A 13215-nucleotide genomic window follows, 5' to 3' on the forward strand; every position below is an offset into this window, starting at 1 on the left:
GGGACTTGGAGCGGTATAGGATATGGGTAGCTTGAGCTGATGGTTAGGGTGTATATAAATGCAAGTTGTTAATCTTAAAAACATATTTGTTATCACCTCATCTTTCCTGATTAAACTACTGTGTGTCTGAAGAAATTCTTTTCTAATAATGCGAAATACATATCAGTATTGCATTGCAAATAGCTCAAGGAAAGAAGTCCATTTCAGAGCATTGTTTGGTAATATTACTGAATTTCTATTTTTTTAAAATACCATGATTGACATATAAGACTGTAAGACCAGATTTCGACCTAAATATTGCATGAACTATAAATGTTTTGCAATGACCTTTGCCACAGAGGTACATTTCTACTCAATCATTAAAAACTAACTACTGTGGTTAGAGTAACTTTAACATTATATAAATTTGGTTTAAAATGTTTCCTTTGTCACACAATTTTAGCTATTTCCAGCCCTTTTGGTTTGAATTAGGCAACTTTGGATTGTTAAGATGAATTTGAATTGACCCACTTGGTTTTAACGCTCATCGCTAGTTTTAGACCACCGGCAGAGTACAACATCCATTGTATATTTGGGACGAGGAGGAGAATCCAATGTAGATGTTGAGTTGGCATACAGGAGACATTTCTAGTAGAGCTGAAATAGTTTTACATTGAACTTTTTCCAAGACCCCTCTTTTCCCAGTACAGTTCTGGTATGTTGTGTATGCAGTACCTACAATACAGTACATATCACTAATAAGATCAGTTCATTATTCCAAACAGCTTTACCAATTACAAATTAATCTGTACTTTCTGAAATGTTGTAACTCTTTGTTATGTTTTGTATTGGATAATCATAGAATAAAATATTTAAAATGTTATGCAAAACACGTTTGCTTTGAAAGTCACAAATTAAAATTGATATTCAAATAATATACTGAACTACTGCTTCAAATTTACACTGAGTTTGTTTATCACTTTTATTTACCTTTTGTTAAAACTATCACTGTATATCGGTAATTTAATTTTTTATAATCATAGTGTATAAGTTATGTTGTGACTGTATTACCTATTAGATTATTTTTAGTTGTGTTTAATGGTACAAATTCTTTTCTTCTAGGAAATTCAGTTGACAGCATTCAGAGTATCAGGTATGTCCAATTACTGTACAATACCTTCCTGCTGTAATTGAGGGGACTAAAGTTGGCTGCTCCTCACAATAAGCCCTAACTTCCAAAACCAGCAAGTACATGAAATGTACAAGTTTAGGTTGTTGTAGTGATATGTATATTCTCAGTGACATTGACACACAAACCAGTATCTAGATGAATATTTTTAAATAAAACCCTTTTTTAATGGAATTTATTTTTACTAGTTTAATCACAGCTTTGGCTGACATCTGCTATTACAGCCTGGAGCATGCACAGTTCTACTCAATGGGGGGCAGTAGTGCAAAAAGGATGATAGTGCATTGGCAGCCCGTTTTACACTCCACCCGATTTTCTTTTCTATTGACTTCACCTACTGCCCTATACAAATTTCACCCCAAATAACTATTGATAAGTAATTCAGACTTCCAAGCTTACGGTCCCTTTAAGAATGCATTTGATATTACTTTGATGTTAAAACAATTCAGTCCATTTTTTAAAATTTAAAACAAAAATTGAATTAATTCTCTTTTGCATTCTGCCACTGCTTTCCCTTTTCTGGAATGCTTTGTTTCTTCTAATGTTTGTTGCACAAGACATATGCAGAGTGCCTCCTGTCTATATGAGGCCAGTTATTCAATATGCTTAACAGTTGGTCGAGGGACTCCTGGGGTGTATTATTCCTCTTGCTTACAAATAATGGCCCCCAAACGCTGCCACTGTTCTGGCATAATCCAGCCGTAACCTTGACCAGGAGCACTCCGGAACGGCCGGAAACCCTTTGCTGAACTTTCCGACCCCAGATGTGCCCCTAGTGATGCAGGCATCCGCCAATGGGTAGGCAAAGAGACCTCCCCTTGACCCCGCAAACTTTGGTGAGGTCAGCAGCAAAGGTTCAGGATGAGCACATCTCAGCAGTTATGCTGTGATGCCCTGTCCAAAGGATTTTCAGGGTCACTATCTTGCCCAATGTTGTTTACTGAATGCAAAAGACATGATTGTTATTTTTAAAAATTTAACTATATAAATTTAAATATTGTGTTTCAAGAGCAATAACATGTCATTCCTTCTGGACTGAGGTCAGGGTCGGTGTTTGGCAGTCTTATTGTTTGGCCTCATCATTTAGTCATTGATCTGCCCTCAATCTAGTCAGCACACACATGCCCAGTTATTGATGTTTCATTTTTATTGACTTTTTTTTTGTATGAATTTGGTGCTCATCAAGGTGAGGGATATCATTGCTAAGAAAGTGAACATTTACCATTTTGGGGACCCATTGTCAGCATCAGACATGCCCAGTTAGATGAAGGACCTCAATATTGGGTGCTGATCTGTCTTAGAAGAGAACATATTGATGTCCAACAATAGCCAACTAATGACCATACTAATAACACTTTGCCATCAGCATGAGTCTGGAATGAAGAGCTGTAGGCCACATTTTGTAAAGCCCATTACAGCTATACTCAATGGATAGATTTTCATCTTCTCCACGTGAGCAATAATCTGGCAGAGTGGATCACCCGCCCTTTATAGAACCCACCTGAATTACGTTCCATTGATATCAATTTCTTTGTTCGGAGCGGTGAGTCAGATTCATGTGCCGCAACTAGTTTGTGTCTGATTGAACTGCTTCAACTGGGACAGAACATAAGAGGGAATTTTGACTCACTTCGCTCGGCAGGAACGGGCCAGGGAGGCCTTTGGAATGGAGCGGTTCCATTTCCTGCTCCGTTCCTGATGATTTTTAATTTTGATGTCACTGGTTGGGCGGCAGATGAAGAGCCCGCCGGACACAGGGGTAATGCCCAAATTAATGCAAATTGGGGTCCCATGACGTCAATTGGACTCCAATTGCATTTAAACCAGGGACTGGTTACACCAAGTCAGCGGTTGTCGGGAGGATGAAGAGACCCCTCCAACGTAAGTAAAGCATTCTCCTTTGTGGAGGAACAGGAGTGGAGAACACCAGCATTAGAATCGCCCATCTCAAACAGAAGGGAACCTCATTTAAATATTAGTTTGGGTGAGGACACCCTGCACAACATTTCCAATGTTCAGACATCCAGGATGTCTTCTAAATCACAACCATGTGAAATAAGTATACTCCTATCTGAGGTGCTTGGAAGAAGTAGAGAACCTATGAAGGGATACTAGTTAGATTAGACAGCTGGAGGTGTGCTCTGTGCTTGTTCACCTGTTTCTGCAGACAAGGATAAGCATATCTTGCTTTGGCAGACAATTAGTGTATGCCGAAATGGCACCAACCATAGGGCACACCTACCTAGCAACAACTGTCTTTACAGGGCCCTGGTCATCAGAGGGCCAGATACAGAGTTGTGCCAACTGCTGCTGCACCTAAAACTACCATGCGTCATAGGGCTGGCACATCCAATGACATTAATCATTAGCTGTGGTCTGAAACTTGGCTGCACCATGGCTTACGGGGATGGTACTGTGGAGAGGCATAGAGAGCAACTTACCTCACAATCAGCTCATGAGGCACCATCTGCACTCCAGCAGCCATTAAACAAGGGGTTCGGGTACTGGGTCACCCTGTTTCTTGCCTGCAGACTCATGCTTACACTTGGATGTTCTTTGCCCTTCAGTTTTGTTTGGCACTAATAATACCTACTTCTTCAGCCTTGGCGAAGGTTGCTAATGAGTTGACATGTCTTTTGAGCCTTTCCAAAGACTTTCAGAATTTTTGGCACCCTATTGTGGCTATCAATTTAAATATTATTTACGTGCAATTTTCAGCTCCCACGATTAGTATGTCCCCTGCACTCATCCAACTTACAACTGAGATTTGCATAATTATTATAATGAACAGACCGTGGAAAATTTGGTGCCATAGCAGATTCAAAATAAAAACTGAAAATACTGGAAACCCAGAGCAGGTCAGTGAGCCCTCCACAGAGACAACAGATGGGTTACTTTTACCACTGGTGTCAGTGTGCAACCCAATTTCATACCATGTGGATGTAAACTACATCCATATCAAAAAATCTAGGCTATCAGGTCCCTTACATCAGACACACACATACTTTCTATCTGCTAGTAACAAAATCAAAATACTTTCAAAATAAAATCACTTTTAAAAATGGAGCAATTCCACAATAAGGAATCAAAATCAGCCCATGGCAGCTACACACTTGTCAGCCATACCAAATCTCCAACATCTTAAGCAAAACAACCTGTTATCTGGTCTGCTGCTGTGGCTTCAGATCAAATTGGTCAGTGTGTGTGGCAAACTCAGTCTCACACTCCAGAAAAGGAATATTTCTCTCACTGGTAAGTAGAGTCACAGCCGTAACCCTCAACTCCTCCAAGGCATTTGATAGAGTGCAGCAGTCCAGACTCGTTGCAGAGCTGGCCTCCTTTGTACCTTTAAACCTGTTGATTTGGACATAACTTCCTCAGAGTCACAAATTACATCCTATGTGACTGTGACCATGGTGCAATATCCCTCCTCATCCTTCTTGACCTGTCTGCAACATTTGACCACACCATCCTCCTCCAACGCCTCTCCTCCGTTGTCCAGCTGGGCGGGACTGCCCTCGCTTGGTTCCACTCTTATCTATCCAGTCGTAGCCAGAGAATCTCCTGCAATTTCTTCTCTTCCCACCATCGCACCGTTACCGCTGGAGTCCCCCAAGGATCTACCCTTGGCCCCCTCCTATTTCTCATCTACGTGCTGCCCCTCGGCATCATCATCTGAAAACACAACATCAGGCTCCACATGTAAGCTGACGACAACCAGCTCTACCTCACCATCATCTCTCTCGACCCCTCCACAGCTTCTGTTTGTCAAACTGCTTGTCCAACATCCAGTCCTGGATGAGCTGAAATTCCCTCCAATTAAACACTGGGAAGACTAAAGCCATTGTCTTCAGTCCCCGTCAGAAACTCTGTTCTCTAGCCACCGATTCCATCTCCCTCCTTGGACACTGTCTGAGGCTGAACCAGACTGTTCACAACCTTGGTCCTATGCGACCCGGAGCTGAGCTTCCAATCCCATATCCGCTCCATTACAAAGACCGTCTACTTCCATCTCCGTAATATCACCTGTCTCCACCCTCTCCTCAGCACATCTGCTGCTGAAACCCTCATTCATGCTTTTGTTACCTCCAGACTCGACTATTTCAATGCTCTCCTGGCCGGCCTCCCATCCTTCAGTCTCCATAAATTTAAGCTCATCCAAAACTTTGCTGCCAGTATCCTAGCTCGCACCAAGTCCCATTCACCCCTGTGCTCAATGGCTTACATTGGCTCACGGTCCAGCAACACCTCGATTTTAAAATTCCCATTCTCGTGTTCAAGGCCTCCATGGCCTCACGCCTCCTTATCTCTGTAACCTCCTCCAGCCCTACAACCCTCCGACAACTCTGCGTTCCGACAACTCTTGCCTCTTGTACATCCCCCTCTTCCTTCGCCCCACCACTGATGGCCGTGCTTTCACTCTTCTAGGCCCTAATCTCTGGAATTCCCTCCCTTAACCTCCGCCTCACCACCTCTCTCTAGTCCTTTAAGATGCTCCTTAAAACCTACCCCTTTGACTAAGCTTTTGGTCACCTGTCTCCTAACGTCTCCCTCTTGGGTTCAGTGTCAATTTTTGTCCGATTACACTCCTGTGAAGTGCCTTGGGACATTTTACAACATTAAAGGCGTAATGTAAATATAAATTGTTATTCTCACGAGTTTAAACAAAGGGCACCAGGACAAAGGGTGGTTAATATGTTATCCCCTGAGACTAAACACTAATTGATTTGCTAGCTCATCTGGGTAATCAGAAAAATTTTTCACCCATTATTTCTATGTTATTGTGCAGAGATAACTTGTATCAATTGAACTAAGACAGATCTGATCATAACTATTGCTCTGTACTTTGACTTTACTATGGAATAAAGTCGTTTAACAATTCAAACCAAGGTTAACGCATCAAGTTATCTCCATCCACCTTCGGAAAGATTGAAGAGATACACGTGCAAGACACAAATATCCGGTTCAGATCACAAAGGGGTTTTATTGCTACATCCCTGAGTGCCTCTATTATAAAAGTAGTTATAAAGCAGTGTCAACAAACTGCCATAAAAAATAAGATGCTTAGACCGCTTAAGGGAGTGATTGATACCACTGAACCCAAGAAGGTGTCTGTGGTAGACTCAAATTCATAACACTCACCAACACAATGAAGGCTGGAAAAACTGGTTGAAGAATGAAAAACAAGAAAGTAAAACTCTACTTGCCATAAACATAATTGACAATTCAATGTCCTATAAAGTCTAAATCAACCTACCGATGGAATATTGTAGTTGGCTGCAGAGGAAGCACTTATTTTGTTTCTGAACTCAGTAAATTTCAATGCCACTAAGACCAGTGGATTAGAATAAGATGACTTGTTCCATGTTATCCTGCACAACATAAGAGAAATGTGATCACAGTATCAGTCCTGTATGTGATCATGAGTAGACCAGGACCTGAAAAGATGCAAGTACTTAAGGCAGATCTCGATGTATCTATATTAGGAACAGATGCACCCTAATATTCGTATTAATCCAAGTTGCCCTTCAATACCAGTGACATATATTTGCACAATATTTCTCGTGGCTGTGGAACTGTCTCCCAGATAGTGTCATCATCCAGAATTCTGTCCCTCATGTGCAGAAGCTTAAACACAAAGTTTGATAACTACTTTTCTGATAGATTCCAGTAAGCAGTTATAAAAACATAAAAAACAGGAGCTGGAGTAGGCCATAAGGCCCCTCGAGCCTGCTCCGCCATTCAATATCATGGCTGATCTTTGACCTCAACTCCACTTTCCTGCCCGATCCCCATATCCCTTGATTCCCTTAGAGTCCAAAAATCTATCAATCTCAGCTTTGAATATATTCAACGACTGAGCATCCACCGTTCTCTGGGGTAGAGAATTCCAAAGGTTCACAACCCCCCAAATGAAGAAATTCCTCTTCATCTCAGTCCAAAATGTCTGACCCCTCGTCCTGAGACTACGCCCCCTAGTTCTAGACGCTCCAGGCAGGGGAAACAGCCTCTCAGCATCTACCCTTATGAATAGAGCCTTGTAGTAATTCAAAATTATCCAGGCAAATTTCCCTGTCTGGACCCACATAGGAATTTTTATTGGATACTGCAGCCATTCAAACTAAACCTTTGGAAGTTGTTATCAGTGCTTCTCAGCTTTTTTGAGTTGTGTTTGATACACACAAGAGACTGAAAATAATGAGCTATGAAAATCATTAAAATTCTTGACAAATAAAGCTGCGAGTTGTGGACATAAACCATCAACCAGGTAGATTTGGGTAAAGATCAAAATTGTTAACTGCATTGCCTGTGATAGGATAGACCCTGTTTTTTTCCTTTTTTCATAAAACTTGGCTTTTGTGAACTTGAGTATGCTTGCTGCTTCCTAAAGATAATAGGATATTCAAGAAGCTCTGTGCTTGAATCAGTTGTGTTTTTGTACATAGAGATGGTATTTTTTTGCTGGCATTTATGCTTAGGATTCAAGTTCTCTTTGTTGAATAAGCAATACTTTTAAGAAATTACATACAAAATTTGACCTTGCAAGACAACCTTGACATTCTCCCATATTACAGTTGTTTTTGTAGTGGAATAATATTTTCCCTTATTTATCTGCAATTTTTTCCCTTCCCTTTCTCCATTTCTAAAGGCATCAATTCTTTGCTGAGGTATGCTTCTACAGATGCTGATTGCCTTCCAGTACCTTGTTAGAGTGGTTATTCTTCAATTGTGAATCTAGACAGTGAATGTCATTCGGCAATTCAATTGCGGGGCCATCACAACCAGGACTGACTGTTTGACCCGGTGATGAGCTTCTGACCCCATATCCGCTCCATCACCAAGACCGCCCACTTCCACCTCCATAACATCGCCCCTCTCCGCCTCTGCCTCAGCTCATCTGCTACTGAAACCCTCATCTATGCCTTTGTTACCTCTAGACTTGACTATTCCAAAACTCTCCTGGCCGGCCTCCCATCTTCCATCCTCCATAAACTTGAGCTCATCTAAAACTCTGCTGCCCGTATCCTAACTCGCACAAAGTCCTGTTCTCCCATCACCTCTGTGCTAGCTGACTTACATTGGCTCCCAGTCCAGCAACACCTTGATTTTAAAATTCTCATCCTTGTTTTCAAATCCCTCCATGGCATTGCCCCTCCCTATTTCTGTAACCTCCTACAACCCTCCCAGAGCTCTGCGCCCCTCCAATTTTGGTCTCTTGCGCATCCTCAATTTTAATTGCTCCACCATTGGCGGCCGTGCCTTCAGCTGTCTAGACCCTAAGCTCTGGAATTCCCTCCCTAAACCTCTCTACCTCTCTCTTCTCCTTTAAGACGCTCCTTCATACCTACCTCTTTGACCAAGCTTTTGGACACCTGTCCTAATATTTCCTTATGTGGCTTGGTGTCAAATTGAGGTGCGTTCCTATTTTAAGTCAGCCTCTGGCTGAGCCGTTGGAAATTGCTCCCTAGGTTTCCCATCGAGTCAACCAATTCAGTGGGAAACCTGCTGATGAGACTATAATGAGACCCATGAATTAAAATACCTCTGGTCTGTTTCTGGCTGCAGAAGGTGAGTTCTAAACTGAAACCAAAACTCACCCACCGAAAACTGGCCTGGAGTTAAAATTGGGGACAATGTTTTTTTAAATTAAGAAGCTAAGGAAAAAGACAAAGGGCAGTCATGTAAGACACCAACAAGACTTAAAAATGTTGGAGAGAAAACTAGTTTAAACAAGAAGTAGTTGATTAGATAACCCCAGTCTTGGGTTTTCAACGACTGTAGATTTTAAGAGGAAGAGAAGACTCAAGCAGGAGAGTAGCTCCATAGTTTTGAAGTCCTGGGGTGGGGGGGAAGGATTGGAGTAGGAGATAGAGTGAGGATGCAGTGAAGAAGAGCTTAAAGGAGGGAATATTTGGAACTATGGTGTAACAAGAGAAGAAAGTTCAGAGGAGTAATGGCTTTCTGCAGAGGAACTCTTTTTGATATATAATAATGACCTGGACTTGGGTATAGAGGGTATAATTTCAAAGTTTGCAGATGACACGAAACTCAGAAATGTAGTAATCAATGTGGAGGTTAGTAACAGACTTCAGGAGGACATAGACAGACTGGTGAAATGGGCAGACACATGGCAGATTAAATTTAACGCAGAGAAGTGTGAAGTGATATATTTTGGTCGGAAGAATAAGGCGAGGCAATATAAACTAAATGGCACAATTTTAAAGGGGGTGCAGGAACAGAGAGACCTGGGAGTGTACGTACACAAATCTTTGAAGGTGGCAGGGCAAGTTGAGAAAGCTGATAAAAAAGCATATGGGATCCTGGGCTTTATTAATAGAGGCATAGAGTACAAAAACAAAGAAGTTATGCTAAACCTTTTTGAAACATTGATTAGACCTCAGCTGGAGTATTGTGTTCAATTCTAGACACCACACTTTAGGAAGGATGTCAAGGCCTTAGAGAGATTGCAGAAGAGATTTACTAGAATGGTACCTGGGATGAGGAACTTCAGTTATGTGGAGAGATTGGAGAAGCTAGTGGTGTTCTCCTTAGAACACAGAAGGTTAAGCAGAGATTTGATGGAGGTGTTCAAAATCATGAACAGTTTTGATAGAGTAAATAAGGAGAAACTGTTTCCAGTAGCAGAAGGGTCAGTAACCAGAGGACACAGATTTAAGGTGATTGGCAAAAGAGCCAGAGGCGACTTGAGGAAATGTTTTTTTACGCAGCGAGTTGTAACAATCTGAAATGCACTGCCTGAAAGTGTGGTGGAAGCAGATTCAATAGTAACTTTCAAAAGGGAATTGGATAAATACTTGAAGGGAGAAAGTTTACAGAGCAATGGGGAAAGAGCTGGGGATTGGGTCTAATTGGATAGCTCTTTCAAAGAGCCGACACCGGCACGATGGGCCGAATGGCCTCCTCCTGTGCTGTACCTACTATGATACTATGAACTACTTTGTAAGACAGTGAGCTTGTCGATGCCTTTTTGCGGTGAATAGATATATATGCATTTTATAAATGGGATAATAGCTTGTGCTTCATGTCTGTCACGTCACATTTCCTGTGTCGCACATCGACCATCACACTTTTGGATTTGGCTGAAATTTTTAAAAAGCAACTTTAACTATCAGGACTGACCAATAGAAACACCTCCAGAAACGTGACCAATCAAATCGCTTAAAAATGTTTCCCCCCCCCCCCACCCTAGTTTTGTAGCTGCTGCCTGTTGATTACAGGCTCAATATAAGTTTTCTAACTTAATAACATTTTAAAAAGTGAATATTTCACTATACCATAATATATTAATATAATATAGTAATAAAATGCATCTACACTATATTAAAGTCTTGGGTATAGCGCGTACTTCCTGCAAGTGTTCCACTTACTTCCTACACTTGTCGCACTTTGTTGATAGTCCCCTGTTGTTATAACACAGCACATCCTCCGAGTCACTGTGAGCAATGCTAGGAAAGATCTGCTAGTAACACATTAAAAATGGTTTGTTTGTGTTCAGAGACGTCACATTGCTAACACTGCACTTTGTTACAAATGGAAAACAATCTTAAAATAATGTGCGCTTGTGAGCTGGAGCCTGAAACTGACAAAATACTTTGGTTTGAAAAACTATTTGATCAAACATCAATGATCTTAGTCTCTGTTTATTTAACAATTAAACTTTGTAGTCGTAAAGAGACACATCATCTTATCAGCACAATAATGGATTGCGCATTACATGATATAACACAGCTGTCCTTCTAAAACAGCATCTTAGAGCAAGTAATGTCATGAGAGGTACATAGATATATATAGTACATTCTGATAAAATGTTACAGCTACACCATCTCCAATTGAGGGGTGGGAGGAGGCTCGTGTGGAGCATAAACACTGGCATGGACAGTTGGGTCGAATGGCCTGTTTCTGGGCTGTACATTCTGTGTAATTCTATGTAATCGCAGTGGTTTCAGTTGTATAGGGCAGACCTAATAAAAAGGTATGGCCAGCGATTCCCATGATACACCTTGACTGTTCATGGAGACACACTACAAAAGCCCCATGTCACCAAAAGAAGGAATGAAAGTGCTGCATGGATTATTCATCACCAAGATGGGTTTACAGCATGAACTAGAGCATTAACACAATTTAGCATTGGAATGCAGTTAATCACATTTTCTCCTTTAGTTTATCATTTCCTCGAACAAGGGAAAAAGCAAATGCTTATCTTGCAGTAGTGGATAATCTGAAGTTGAATATTTATTCCAACAATATATTTGAAGTTCTTAGTCTGTATCTGAGGTTATTCAGAGTAATGTTACATGATTTGATACCACTCAGTGTTCAGATTTTTATATTCACTTTCAGGATTGTGAAGCATCAACACAAGAATTTTAACTGAGGGAAGTACAGTCTCACTGAGTGACTTTGCAGTTGATATGTGAAAGACGACCAAAAACTATTTGCTGAAGTTGGGCTTATAAACCAGGATCTGTGCACTGTCCGTTTGCATTCCGAAAGTGGACTTTAAACCTCTACCAAACAAGACCTCTTCCATTCGTGATGGAGCTCACCAAGATACTGATCACCAGACCATTGAAGACTATGTTTTAAGTATCTAGTTTCTCTGTATAAAAATAAATTAAATGTTAAACCGTGTAACATAGTGATACTTGTTATTGCCTTGGGCTAGGAATATCAAATGCGATAGGTTAAGATACAGTTACGTAGCATGGAAAAGTTTTAACCATTCGCATTCTAACACAGAGGACAGGACTACTGTTTTCAGAAGGTGACATTGGAGAGGAATTTAACAAAAGACTATTACTTTCTGAGCGATGTCACGGCAATGTGACTTCTGCTGGTCTCTCAGGTTCAATTCACTGAAGTAGTCTGATTAAAACAAGAGGTAAGTGATTTTAGCCAAACTTTAGAATCCTATTATTCTTTGGATAATAGAAGTTCACAATAATGTCCTTAGCTGTAGCTGTCAAAAGCAGTATATATGTGAAGAAGGTGGATGGGTAATTCTTTGCTGTAATGTTCCTGTCATAAATGAACAAAAATAAAAAGAAAGTGAAGTGAATGATTCCTTTCAATACCGCTGTCCTTTATTTTTTGTAAACAATCTCACCATCACTGCCTCTTCAAAAAGCAAACCATTGCAAAAGATTTATCAACTTTAATATTGTTTTGTTTATTTCCATCTTCATTTATTTAGAGAAAATTGTTGAAGAATGATGACATAATCAGGGATTCTGAGCTTGACAATAGGAGTCAGCACTGGTGTACCACTCTGAGGTTCCAGACCATGGGAAATATGCTGCTCCTTTTGGTAGAAAAGTGTATTTTCTTTTGTCTAAAATTAAATAACACCTGGCTCTATTTTGGATGGGCTAGTGGGGGTGACACTGGTTTGCACCAAACATCACCAATCATTCGCGAAGCACTTTCCTCTTGGTAACATGCCACTTATACATTCTGTTAAGCCACTAAACTGAAATAATTTCTGGGTATTCACCCCTGTATTTTGCAGGATCTAATGATGTTGTGAATCTCTTGTGGTGCCCAAAAGTTACAGAAGACTTTAGGGGAACCGATGGACACAGCATGTTCCTACTCGATGGCCACCTGAGCATGTACCAGAGCTTTGAACATGGACATGCAGGCAAAGAGATTGCTCCCGGTGATCTCATGCATCCTGGCCCGTATATCACAGCTTTCACCAAACCCAAGAGCAGACCCAGCAGGAGGCTCCGTGAACTCATTGCCCTGCGAGTGACCAAAGGTTAACATAGTAGATGTGAAATGTGAACCCTTCAGATAGTAAAAAGGTGCTGCAACCTCGGGTGCTGGTAAACTATGTGAAATCTGGTTTTGTTCTGGCTGCAGAACTGGCAGGTAGTCAGGACATTGGCTAAGGCGCTGAAATAATGATTTGAGGCCACTGCACCATGCAATGCCCTCCAATCCAGGTCCCCCGTGGTGCTGGGAAGGACCCCTGAGCACAGACTCTTTCACTGGAGGTGCTCTCACACACCAGATGGCAGACC

General features: G+C 41.2%; 1 protein-coding gene across 1 annotated transcript in view; it reads left to right on the forward strand.

Annotated features, from left to right (window-relative positions):
- The window catches only part of adgrd2 (adhesion G protein-coupled receptor D2), a 133144-nt gene extending 120947 nt beyond the window's left edge, over positions 1 to 12197 (forward strand). Inside the window, exons 24-25 of the mRNA XM_067969489.1 lie at positions 1102 to 1132; positions 11531 to 12197. Of these exons, the coding sequence (XP_067825590.1) occupies positions 1102 to 1132; positions 11531 to 11538 (39 nt within the window). The 3' untranslated portion in view covers positions 11539 to 12197. The remainder of the gene's footprint in view (positions 1 to 1101; positions 1133 to 11530) is intronic.
- Positions 12198 to 13215: the final 1018 nt, after the last annotated feature.

The sequence above is a fragment of the Heptranchias perlo genome, chromosome 31 (genome assembly GCF_035084215.1).
Source record: "Heptranchias perlo isolate sHepPer1 chromosome 31, sHepPer1.hap1, whole genome shotgun sequence".
NCBI classification, from domain to species: Eukaryota; Metazoa; Chordata; class Chondrichthyes; order Hexanchiformes; family Hexanchidae; genus Heptranchias; species Heptranchias perlo.